Below are 14,071 nucleotides of genomic sequence, written 5' to 3' on the forward strand. Positions count from 1 at the left end.
TAAAATAAGCGCAAACTTAATTATATATTTGTAGCTAAAAATCGTAATCATGTTTAATCGCATCAGATATAATGAAAAATGATACAGCTGACTAACCTAAAAATATCTAATAACAGCATTAGTTTGTAAAACAATAATTGTTTCTAGCCATTTTACAAACAAAATGTTCCCTTTTGTCTTTAAATATAAAACCTAAAACTAAGCTTTGATTAAAATAAATATTGTTATATATTTATATAATACAACTCTTTTTTTATGTGAGATCGACGAACTTACATACGAGTTTTGATCCAGAGGGTCTTTTTATGGACTAAGACGACGAAACACCCCTTTCTTACATCTAATTAACATACTTATATAAATAGGGGAATGTCTTTCGTTCGTCAGCATTCATATTGATAAACATTACAACTCTTTGTTTATGTGGGATCTATGAACTTGCATACGAGTTTTGATCCAGAGGGTCTTTTTATGGACTAAGACGATGGGACAACCCTTTCTTACATCTAATTAACATACTTATATAAATAGGGGAATGTCCCTTGTTCGTCAGCATTCTAACTAATAACTTCAAACCTCACGGTCAGTCATCCGTCTGATGACCGACCCCTAAATACCGGTTTCATCGAGCACACGCGAAAATTATATAACAATATATACGAACATAATCATTTATGAAAATACAATTGACAATGTTGTTCAACTATTTTATCAAACAGCAGTGTTAATTAAAATATTATAGTGTTATAAAAACATATATAATTTATTATAAAACAATTACTAACGATGAATAGTTGATCTGTTGTATATGAAAAACTAAACTGAAATAGTTATTTATGCAAAAGTGTTCAATGGTACTACTATAAAAATATTGTGTGAAACCCTTCTTGTAAAATTTGTTTAGTTAGAAAAGGTGGTGCTAATTTTGCTTAAAGTTATTTTATCCCTGAGGTTAGGTTACCTTGTAATTTAACTCATATATTATGTTACATTATAACTTAGGTTACTTTGTATTTTTTTTAGGTTGGGTTACTTTCTAATTTAACTTTTCGCTTAGCTTAGTTAGGAACAAATAAACTATAACATATGCTAGCAAAGAACTATATATTTACATTTATAAACTATACATCACTAAAATAAAAAAATGTATAAAATTGTAAAAAAATAGTATATATAATCTAAAAGCTTTTAATGCATTGAATACATACAATATTTTTACGACTTGTTTATCTAATATGATGAGAAAGTATGTACATGAAAGTAGTATAAATCAACTGAAAACTTTCTACATATAAAACCAATTGAATTAAATGCAATTAAATTGTAAAATTATTATTTGAAACCCAAATATTTATGATCTGTTTAAAATGACACATTTTAATATTATTGTTGTATTTTATGAAAACAGACAGTATATTATTATACATTTACATACTGTAGCGTGCAAAAATCAAAAAATATAGCAAAAAATTATATTTTTAATAAATTAATAATATTTTCAAACTCAATAAATGCAAAAAATTAAAAAACATACAAAATTAGAAGCACATCATGTGGTAAAAAAAATCGTATAATTGCCACTAATAAAATGTGCGAAATCCAGAAAATGATCTGGGGGTGCTTCTCATATCCCGGAACGGAAGGTAGCCACTTCATCGATGGAACTATAATTTTTTGTTTCGTTCCTTTGGGGGGAAAAGCACGTAATCTTAAATTTAGACTGCAACTACATTATTGTTTTTTTAAATAGCTAGTAACTTGTTTATAGCAGTAAAGATGCGATATAAAAATTAAATAAAATTATTAATTCACTTAAATAAATCCTTGTACTAATCCTAAAATACTTCTCAAAAAAGTGAAGAATTGCACAACTCAATGAGTAAACTAAAAATTATAGAAATGATCGAAAGAATATGCCACGAAATATTATATCACGAATTCTTTGAATCGTTAAATATTGTTATATTATTTAGTTACACCTTCAATATTGTCAAAGCAAAGAATATGCCACGAAATATTATATCTTGAATTCTTTGAATCGTTAAATATTGTTATATTATTATTTAGTTACACCTTCAATATTGTCAAAGCACCGAAAAGCATTGAATTATTTAACGATTAACATAATATTTCGTGGCATATTCTTTCGAGCACTTCTATAACTTTTTGTTTACTCATTGAGCTATGCACTTTAATTGAAAATTATTGCAGGATTAGTCCAAGGATTTATTTAAATAAATTATTAAAACATTTTATCTCATCTTAACTGCTATACAAAAATTACTGACTATTTTTAAAATCATTCATGAAGTTGCAGTCTAAATTTAAGGTAACGTGCTTGTTTTTCCCAAAGGAACGAAACAAAAAATTATAATCCACTTCGATGAAATGGATACCTTCCATTCCGGGATATGAGAAGCACCTCCAGATCATTTCGCACAGTTGTCTGGAGACATGTTATGCTATATCTTTGGCCTCCTTGACAATGAATGAAGTGTGCGGTATAAATTTATTTTACTCTCATCAGAGAGCGTTACTCTTCATCAATCCAAAACACCAGCTTTTGTGTCGATTACACCATTTCATGCGTATTAAAATAACGGTTTTTTTACTGTATACACCCCCTTTTTTAAACCAGATTGTCTACGTTTATTAATTTTCCCACTTTGCCTTTTTTTATAAATCTTTGAACTGATGATTAGTTACATATATCCAGGACTTTTTTCAATCAAAAAAGATGCCGGAACTCATTTCTTGTCAAGCATTTTACTAAAGAAAATTTTATTCAAATATCATTTAAATTTAATTTAAAGCAGCTTTTCCTATGCCTATATGAGAGATTAATTTATTTCAAAATTTATTGATATGAGAGTATTGGTCAAAACGTATTGAAACCGAATTTTGGTCAATAGGAGGGCGCAAAATTATCACTTCTCAGAAGTCAAAAAATCACGTCAAAAGCAATAAAATCGCTTTAAAAAAACGCTCGGTAACGAGCGTTCATTATATTCAACACAAAAACTGATGGTAAATTGGCTATGCAACAATTTAAAAGCAATATACAGGCGGCCTTCGACTTTCGCACAATTCGCTATTTCGCACATTTAAAAAAAATTTAATTAACCCTTTGCGGCACACGAACAGATGCAGCTAGAATTTTTGGGTTTTTTTAACAGAATATATTTTAAAAATTGCCTTAGATATGAATAAATTAAATAAAAAAAATATTTGAAAAATTTTTTTTTAAATATTAAAAAAAAAAAAAAAGATGTAAGCATTAGAGTAAATAAATGTATGAAATATACAAAAATCTTTTAAAATTATTATATATTCCAAATCTATACATTTCATATAATGTATATTCAAAAACTGACTTACCTATGTTGATATGGTAAAAAGATATAAACGAAACAAAGTAAATCAAAATATGCACTTTAGAAATATGTCTCAGCAAGAAAGTCAAAATAAGAAATGATGTGTCACACCCGAGCGAGAATGACCATCGATGATGTCGCTTTAAAATTTGGTTAGAGGAGGTAATAGGCCAAGTCCACATTGGTGGTTTAATCCGTAGATATGAATGCAAGTCGCGGAAAAAAATCCCAAAGAGGTGGTCTCACCGTGCAACCACTATGCCGGAAAGGGTTAAGTTAAAAAAAAAATTATAAACATGAGTGAGAAACGGAAAAACTTCAGAAAAACATGGATGAAATGGAAAAATCTTTGTCATCATGGATCGATGACCAACATCAAAAATATGTCCCTCAGTATTTCAATTATTCAAGCAAAAGCTCTTAGTTTGCACAAAGATTGGAAGGATATATTAAAAAAAAGATTTTAACACGGTTTTTCAAGCAAGTGACGGTTAGACATAGCGACAGACATAGCATGTTATAAAATACTATATGAAGAAAAAAAAAAGAAGAATGGAAAACAGTTAACTTTTGATAACTTTTTCAAGGAAACACCCGCAAACCCCACTTAAACATCTTATATTTACTTGATAAATAAATATTTTAAAATACACACAATTTCAATTTTTTTACTTCCCTCTACTTCCGAACATTCAACATTCGCACACATTTTCAGGAACCAATTATGTGCGTAAGTCGAGGGCCGCCTGTGGACATTCCCTTAAATGAACGAGAAGCAGTTCCAAGAAATAAATACAATCAAATATTATGAATATATCTAGATTTTTTGTAGTTTTTAGATGTTGTGCAGTTGCACGCTATGTATTTAAATATACAAAAAAAAACATATGTATTATTTCACTTACGACTATCTGTTTTATCTTAAATAATATTATTTAAAAAAAAGTATAGAATATGTTATATATTTAACGTTCATGTTAAAGTTGCATTTTTATAAAACGATCTATGTAGTACCATCTGAATTTGCCTATCAAGGTCGCCACTTTAAAACTCTCCCCTTCGCCCTTGATGAACCCTTTACATGAGTCACTAATTTAGATGGGGGAGAATGGAGCAATACAGTGATGTATACATCCATTTATTGTATGAGTGATTTTAAATAATCTTCTAACTTTTCTAGTTCAATTTTAGAGTAAAGAATAACCTTATCTTATTAATCTGTAGTGCCTCTGAAGTCTAAAACAAACCAGAATTAACCGCAATTTGTCCTTGTGATACCATATCGCATTACTATCACGCACCGAGCTACCGAAAGTGATTCGGGTATCAACAGGTGATATCACTTTTTGAAGCAGCAAACACCTAGAGCCGCTGAGGTCCGCTCTTTGGTCGCAAAGCCAACAAACCGCTTTACATAATAAACCGTGTTCCACCAAGGCCATCGCGATACCGACACACGATACGTCACACTGTTTTCCTCAGTTTCTCACAGAGCAGCAAAAAACGCCTTTCCGGAATCGGTTGAGAATCCAGAGACAGATTCGAAGCAGATAGATAAACGAGCGCTCGTTCAATTTTATCGATATTCGATAAGTGTGCGATGTGGAGCAATTAGCGATAAGTTATAAGTGATAATGATAAGCATTCCAACAAGACCGCCGAAATTGGTAGAGACAAAGGAGCACTGATCTCATCGAGCGAGTCCATAAATTAATTGCTTCTGCGGAACGGCTCGATCGGTTTGCATAAGTAACGAGGTTCCTTACTCTCGATACCAAACTCGTTTACTGTGTACATGTGTATCTTTGAACAGTTTCTCATGGTGGTGGTTTTTTTAAACGTCATCGCAGGAACTATGGTTCAATCGATGATGCGGATTTTACGAATCAGAATCATTGCATTGAGTTTACATACAAAGTTTAAGGCACATTACATACAATATTTAATGCACATATAATATTGAAACATCTTTCAATTAATGATACAACAAATATTTTAGCAATATCAGTAATCAATATTTGAGCTTAATTTATGTTTTTATTTTTTCTTCAGTAATAAGCACTCAATATCACCCGTATATGTAAATGTAGTTCATTATCACATCGCATAGGTCATTTACTTCAATAAAGTTAATGAAAGTAAATACCCTAACTAACTTGGGAGCTTACAAAAAAGTCATCCGAGTCAAATTTTAATTTTACGCTAATTTTTAAAATTCGTTCGAGGGGCTTATCAAAACTGACGTTGTCATTCTATTTAGTATTCAAAATCCAATATTTATTCACGACACAATCTAACATCAAAGATCTTATTGTAAAATAAAATAGCTACATTATTCGCGTATCTAATTTTAGAATCCACGTCAAATTGAGTGGTCAGTCTACTCTTCAAAGAATCAACTATGTAATGGAACGGTTTGCGCATTATCAAAACAATCATTAGAAGCTATTGAAAACATCCGCCGACATAGACCACTTTGCTGACAATTACAAATTAGTCACTATAATTAATGTAATATATTCGAATTCCTTGCTAATTACTATCAAAGAGATGCAAGTTTCATTGTGTCAAGTCTTGCTTATTTAATTTAAACTCCTACATACTTACTATTGTGGATTTCGGTAGGCATTGCGGCATTCAAAGAACACCTACTATTAACTTTTTAAGTGATGTAGTTTGAATTGATATTATAATCACTGTAAGGAAATGAAACGCACTGATCGGATATAATAATTAGCACCATGTTATACACAATTGATTTAACGTACATAAAAATATGCGCATAATAAAGCATTCAAAGCATTGAAATTCTATATAAACACAAAAGGAATTCATGTTGCATTGAACGCGTGTTACCACTGAAGTTATATTTTCACTAGTATAAATATAATTTCTCTGCAACTGTATTTGTTCACACACAGATGATCTAGTAAGCGTATCTATCTCCCCATAAACAGAGATTCACGGAATTTAAACATCACATCGGGTAATAAAATACTATAATATTTAAAATAAATTAAAGCAAGTTCAAAAACTATAGTAGAACTCTCATTAGGTCGAGTTGGTTTTGGTTAATTTCATTAGGCTAAGTTTGGGTTTGAACAGCGGACGTTTCATAGATATTTTAGAGCATCAGTTAAATTATATTATATTTTCGCTAGTAAAAATATAAAATTTATTCGGATATATTATAAACACTAAGAACTTTATTTATTTTTACATGCAAGAAATATTAATAATTAGAATTTAAAGTAGATTCCAGAATGAGATATTTAAAGACCTGATACTAAACTATTAGAGAAACATTATGTTTAATGTAACCAAGCACATTTTGGTGATATTGGAGGAGTTCTAACAGGTACATCATGGGGCAAAGGTTGGTCGTTTTATAATATTTATATTTCATTAAGATTAATAGTTCTTGAAAAGCTCGATTATCTAGCGTTCATATAGACTTTTAATAACAATATTACAACTTACAATAAGTGAGAATCGAATGAAGCATATCTAAACAAAATTTTGCGCAAAAAATAATTATCGCTTCTCGGAAGTCAAAAATCAACGTCAAAAGCAATAAAAGCCTATTGGTACCATTGCAGTGGGAACGCTCGGTAACAAGCGTTATCACTCGTGACAGATCGTTTTTTTAATATTTCCATTTCATTAGTTCAAGGAGGTATATGTTTAGAATCCACGTCAAAAGCAATAGAATCGTGCCGAAATGTTCAGTTATATAGTGTTCAGATTAAAACTTTTATAACAATATTAAGATTTAGAATAAGTGAGAATTAGATGAAACACATCTAAACCAAATTTTCATCAATAGGAGAGCGCAAAAATCAATTATCAAAAATCCACGTCAAAAGCAATAAAATAATGTCGTCACCGTCATAGTGGTTACGCTCAGTAATAATCTAGCATTCATATTACGACTCTTATTACAAATTAAATGAGGAACATAAGCCGAATACGCTCGTTGCCGAGCGTTCCCACTGCGACGTGACGCAGACTTTTGACGTGAATTTTTGACTTCTGAGAAGTGATAATTGCGCCCTCCTATTGACCAAAATTCGGTTTGAATATACTTTTACCAATACTCTCATCTTATAAGTCCGTAGTAATATCAGTAAAGATAGGTCACATATTTTTAAATATCCAGTGCAGACAAATTATGGTGCAATATGCGAGATGCGACTGTACTAATTGTTCCCTGAGAAATGAGTTGGCTTAGATTTTATTTTGTACTATAATTAGTAGATCTTTCGTTTCTCGCTAGTAGAAATATCTACTGGTGAAAATGTACTTGGACTTCGCTAGTGAAAATATAACTACCGAAAAATACATCGCATGTAAATAACTATGTAAATGTATATATACTACTCATGAAAAAGTTGAAATCATATAATTTTACTAGTACCTGCCAGATAAAATATATTTTCACTGGTAAAAATATGAAAATGTATTCCGATAAAAACAATCCACTGAGGCTACATTACAAGTAGTTGTTAAGATAAAAACAAAATCATTGGAGCACTTTTCTTGAATTTCAAGAGAGCTTTCGAAAGATGTTGAATAAATTAGAGAATATCGGTATAAGTGAAATAGTTTCAAGATGATTTAATAATTAATTAAAAGAAAAAAAGAAAAAAGTTAAAATAAATTATGCGTATTCCAAAGAGAAAATAACGGTGTACCACAGGGGTCTAAATTGGGACCATTGCTGTTTATATTATATGTAAATGATATAATTATTAATTTAAAAAATGTCAGTCTGAACGACATATCAATATATTGCATAATGAATTAAGTATAATATAAATATGGTTTAAAAATAATGTACTTAAACTAAATGAGAATATAAATAAATGTATGGCTATTAACCGTACAAATATGTTAGAAAGTAATATAAAAATAGTTAAAGATAACTCTATTATAGAAATAGTTGATAATATAAAATATTTTGAAGAAATTTTAAATAAAAAATATAATTTTAAAGAACATTGTAATTACATATTAAAAAAATTAGTAGAAAAATAGATATATTATCCAGAATAAAAAAGATGTTAAGTATAAACACAAAACAATTACAATAATATTATATTGCCCCATAATATTATATTGCCCCATTTCATTTATTGTGCAACAATATTAGATATGCTTAATAGATTAGATAAATAGTACAATGAGAGTAGTTTTAAATAAAAATAGAGTTACTGGTTGTAAAAGTATGTTAATAAGAAATAAAGATGTAGATGTAATAGAGATAAGTTAAGGAGAGTTAGGTACAAGAAAACGAGTACGGCCAGGGGAATTATGTACGGAGGTGTAAATTTGTATAATAATATTCCTATGACAATAGCAAAAATAAAAATGAAACGGGTTTTCTACTTGCAATAAATAAACACATTCGTGCATTAGGAAATAAATTATAATATTATGTATTATGTGTATATTTAAATTAATAAAATAAATAAATATTATTTCACTGAAATGACATATTTAAAAAAATATTTTCGTGATAGATTAAAACTATTTTTTTAGATTTTTTTTAAGGAAATAAAGTCGTTTATTTAATGTCGAGGGGATACTAATTTATTACATTACTCAAAAAACGAAGAAAAATATGCATGTACAAATAATCACTTTAAATTTGGAAAATACAGTATAATAAAAATACATCAGTTGCAAACGCCATTTGAGTGATTTAGTTATGATTTTTTAACATCTTACATTTTATGATGAAAAGTTATTATATTAATATAACTAATGAACCAAAAAACTCATTTTAAATAAAAGTAAGAGAGTTAATTAGAATCCGAAGGGTGAAAGGAACTTTTCATATTATGTGGATCAGAATATTTTTTAAACAAATATTATATTTATAACTTTTTTTGAAGGATAACCCGAGAATTTCTGATTTAGATTCAGGGACGTCATTTTAGCATTCTCTTTGTTTTTTTTTTTTTAATATTTATATTTCATTAAGATTCATTGTATTTAATTAAATGACATGCATTTTTTGGCCAAATTCAATGGGGGGGAAAATTGCCCCCATCTGCTTACCCAAAAGACGTCCCTGAGTTTTAACACACAAGGACTCCAGAGTCAAATGTAAATGTAAGTAAGGATATATCAAATTGATGTATTATATTTTCAAAGATCTAATGGTAATTTTAATGCAATGAACAGTTATTCAAAATATTTAAGAAGATTGTCATTTTTAATGACAGGAGAAATGGATTTTTTTATTGAGTTTCTAATGTATAGAAGTATTAAATATTGCATAACTGGATTGTGACTGTTTTACTGCTATTAGGAAGCTGCAATTTTTCTTGTTATTAAATATATTTTGATGCAACCCAAATCTTACTAGTTACTCACAAGAATCTTGGTATCAAATTTTGCATTATTATATTATGTTTAAACACTATTTATTTTATTATTGTTATTAATTTATTCTAAATCTGTGCAATATATGTGTTTTCTAGATTTTGTGTAAATGTGATGGTAGGTAAGGTCATAAAAGTTATCTTCTAACACTGCATGTCATTTTCAAGGCTATTGTGAGTATTTAAGATTTTATGGATTCGTTAAATCTTTCTAGCTACATGTAAGGAACGGTAAATGATTTTGATGGTATGTAGTACCTAACAATTTCTAATGCATAGTAATGTTTAAACACTAGATTTAAAAAAAGTATATCTTGTTTTTAATACCAAGGGTCTTGTAACCATACAAAGACCTTGGTGTCAAGGGTAGGTAAGCACGTGTGTCTGTTATGTCACTCGTTTAAGTCTTTATTTAAACTCACCCTGTTCGACTCCAGAGCCTCGGCGCTGTGCTCCTCCTTCTGCCTGAAGCAATTGGCGCACTTGCTCTTGTTGAAGATGTTCGGGGCGAACTTCCTACAATCGGACCTGGCCGACATGGTGGCAGAGGCCCGGTCTTCTTCGTTCGAGCGCAATACTCAAAGGTGAACAACAGCGATAAGAAGCACACGAGGCACCATCGCCCCCGCCGCGCGCCGCTTCTCCGGCACCATAGGAATCACTCGCGGCTCACCACAAACTATTTCGCCAACAACAACAAATCGTCGTCACCACTGTCACCACCACTGTAACCGAACGTCGTCAACGACGTACGCGTGCGATCGCGACTCCGTCACTGACGGCTCTGAGTATTGCTGCGGCTCTCACCTGCTGCGCTCGCTAGATCTAGCACCGTCTCGCTCTCGCGCCGAGGCTCGCGGCGGGGGACCTCCCGCGCACTCGTTGCGGCAGTAGTGTGCGACGTTCATCACCTGAGCGATGTGTGCAATTGTTTATTTCATGCAATTTCGTACATTTTAGTATATCGCATAAAAATATCATAGACTATATTTTTGACTGCGGGGCAAAATAATTAAAAAGACTATCCGGGTCAGTGAATATTTTTGGTCCTAACAACCATATATGTGGTCTAGTCGTGACATCGTAACACGTTAAAAAAATGATATTTGCAGAACTGAAATGGGTCACTTCAAATCATCAAACGGGTCATAGGTTGCTGAGCCCTGCCATAGACCTTACATGAAAAAGACCCAATGTCCACTTTTTTTCGAAATTTGTATCATTGTTGTGTTCTTCTTCTTCCTAAAAAAAATAAAATGGTTAAAATAATCAATGATATATTTTTTCTTATATTTCGTGAAAAATAAATCATTTAAATTACGAATTATTAAATACGAGTTGGTCACAGAAACAAGAGTGGAATTAAAAATAAAATAAAATGTGATGGTATATGTACGTATAATTCTAATAGCTTATATTACAAAAACGACGCAAAAACACAAGAGCAAACACATCACGTGCATACACAGAAAATATATACTTTAGTCTACTCATTTTATATAAGCAAATTGTAAGTAAAAGAGAGTTAATTATAACGGCAGGGGTGAAAGTAAGTACGTGAGAATATTTTCACAAAAATATTTAAGTACAATTTATATTTAATCAGTGAATTAATATTTAATATAAAACCATTAAGTTGAAAATGTTTTTTATGTCAAAATATTGTTAATGTTGCATCCGAAAACTTAGCATTATTTTCGTATTTAGAGTATTTTACATAATAATTGATTATCACTTGATTTTAAATCATTATCTTTAGGAAAAAAAAACATTATAAAAGTGGATATTGAACTCTTTAATACTATGAAAAGTATTCTAAATACATATTTTAAATCTTCTACGAGAAAACATTTCAATCTTAGGCAAATTCGAATGTACAAAATTGATCATTGATTAAAAGGGGTGGTGCTATGTCGATACAACAATTCTGGGCCTTGGGATCGATTTTATATTAATAAAAATATTGACCTTCCAACTACAATAAACTTTTTCGGGCATTTGATGGACCTAAATTGAAAACTCAAAATAATCTGATTTATTAAGCTTAACAAAATACCTTCAAAAGCCTACCAATTAATTTTTTTATGAAAATTTACCATCAGACAATAATACAGTGGAATACATTTATATGAATAGTGAAGGTGTCTCGAGTGATAAATATTAATACTATATATTTAAAAAATTGTTATTGTATTATTTTGTAATATTTTTTAAAATAAAATTTACACACCGCTAATAAAATTTATACAAAAATGTATATTTGTATTCACTAATTCTACAAAGTTTTTTAAATATAAGTAAAATAAAATATGATATAATATTTTACAATAATATGGATTTTATTTTTTAATTAAATTAAACTTAGACTTACAGAATAAAATCAACTTTAAATATATTGTATAATATAATACGAAATTGCGGCTCATAAATAAAATTGGGATGTAAATCTGTTTTTAACATTAGCGTAAAATTATTTAGGATACTATGACTTTTATTACAAAGCCTTTCTGAGATTGCGACAAATCAATTCTACGAACTTCGGTCATAGCAGGTAACCGACAAGTTACTACAAGTGGAACTAACTCTGAAGTGCGAAGACGAACAAAACTAATTAATCTCGTAACAAATAGTGAAAAAATTGATCAATATCGTGCCCTTTTGCTACCCCGGGTCCCACCACCCCCTCCCCTTCTATCTTGTTGGGTCCATAGTATTAATTGCTTAAAATTAATGCAATATATAATGGATCTACAATTATGTCCAGTGACGAAACCTTTACTCCCCCCCCCCCCCCCATTAAAAAAACTCAACAAATATTATTTTTAATATTAGATAAAAATAAAATAAGTATGAGGAACATTAGAAAATGTATTATCATGTAGTACGTTCATAAAAAAAAAAAAAAAAAAACAATTTATTATAGACAAATATTAACCATCATGGTATCTATATTTTATTTTATTTGTATATTATATAAGCAATAAGTAAAATATCTAGGTAATAAATTATTTACCTCAACCAACTGACTACTTTACAGATATTGGCCAAGTCTTTCAAAAAAAAAAAAGGTGACCTGAAGAATTCCTTTTTGGAATGGTTTTTTTGGTCTTTTCACTATCTGGTCTTTTGGTCTTTTCACTATCACTTTGCTTAGGAATTTATTCATCAATTTGGTGCGTTATTTATATTTATCAGTTTTGGTTTTAACTTTGAATAATTTTACAACGAAAAATGATATCGAATGGTCAAAATATGTTGGAATTTGCATTGATGGGGCTCGTGCATTGGATCGCAGCAGGAAAAATAAATGAATTGATTGCTTTTATTAAAATTACTGCTTATACAAGGAATCAGTAGTATCAAAAAATATGTAAAAAAAATTGTATGAAGTTGTTAAAGTTGGCAATTTCATTAGAAAAAGCCTCGTCTACTTTATATGGGAAGCAGCATACACATATTTACACACAACTCCATTGGCTGTCACGTGGAAAATTACTTATTCTCCTTTTTGAGCTTGGTGATGTAATTTGATTAATTTTAATGGATGTTTTAACGAATTTTCTACTTACTTGGCTGACATATTTACTTATTTGAATGAACTGAATTTGGGCTATTAAGGTGCAGCTGCAAAAGTGATATATTTTTTCGAAGTTGAAGACAGAATGATTTGTGGTTGAAAAGCAATACCAACTGTGTGCTAATTTTTTTACAATAAAGAGCTCCCTAAATTAAAGCAGCTTTATGAATTATTTTCTTTGTCTTAATTTTGGCAAAAATTGGATTAAAGATCCTTTTGACATGAAAATTTTTAATGCTAAACATTTACCTGTTTTTTCGCCTATATTCTGAATTAATTTAATGCTAATATTTCCGTTTAACATGTAATTCAGCCAATTAAAGGTTTGTTCAATTCCAACGATATGAATACTACTTAATCAGTATTAAAGGAATAAACAAATAAATAAAAAAAACAATAGAATTATTCATTTTTTATATGTACTTGTAATGTAATTACATTATTATAATAATATTATATCATATCAAATATCATAACACTGTCTATAGTTGATAAAAAATGTCAATATTGTCAACTTGTGAGCAATGTAAATAAACATAAAAAATATTAGTTATTTACATCTGTTGGTGAATAATATAATTTTTAGTATATATTTTTAAAAAATAGCCAAGTATTAAACCATTTTAGCATAAATTTTGCTTCTTATCAATAGATTTTATTCTTTTATATTTCATTATTCTGCCTGATTTATTTACACTAATTCTGCACAACTTATTTTCTTTTAGCTTAAC

The 14,071-nt window shown here is 29.7% G+C and overlaps 1 protein-coding gene across 4 annotated transcripts in view; it reads right to left on the reverse strand.

Annotated features, from left to right (window-relative positions):
• osp (myosin phosphatase Rho interacting protein outspread) overlaps nt 1-10,549 on the reverse strand; it is a 312,881-nt gene extending 302,332 nt beyond the window's left edge. For all 4 annotated transcript variants that reach the window (XM_088186721.1, XM_088186720.1, XM_088186723.1 and 1 more), the window contains exon 1: nt 10,186-10,549. In XM_088186721.1, coding sequence (XP_088042847.1) covers nt 10,186-10,302 — 117 coding nt within the window. In that variant the 5' untranslated portion in view covers nt 10,303-10,549. The remainder of the gene's footprint in view (nt 1-10,185) is intronic.
• Nucleotides 10,550-14,071: the final 3,522 nt, after the last annotated feature.

Source organism: Plectrocnemia conspersa, unplaced genomic scaffold (assembly GCF_051122295.1).
Source record: "Plectrocnemia conspersa isolate PC_06_02 unplaced genomic scaffold, ASM5112229v1 ptg000005l, whole genome shotgun sequence".
In the NCBI taxonomy this organism is placed as follows: Eukaryota; Metazoa; Arthropoda; class Insecta; order Trichoptera; family Polycentropodidae; genus Plectrocnemia; species Plectrocnemia conspersa.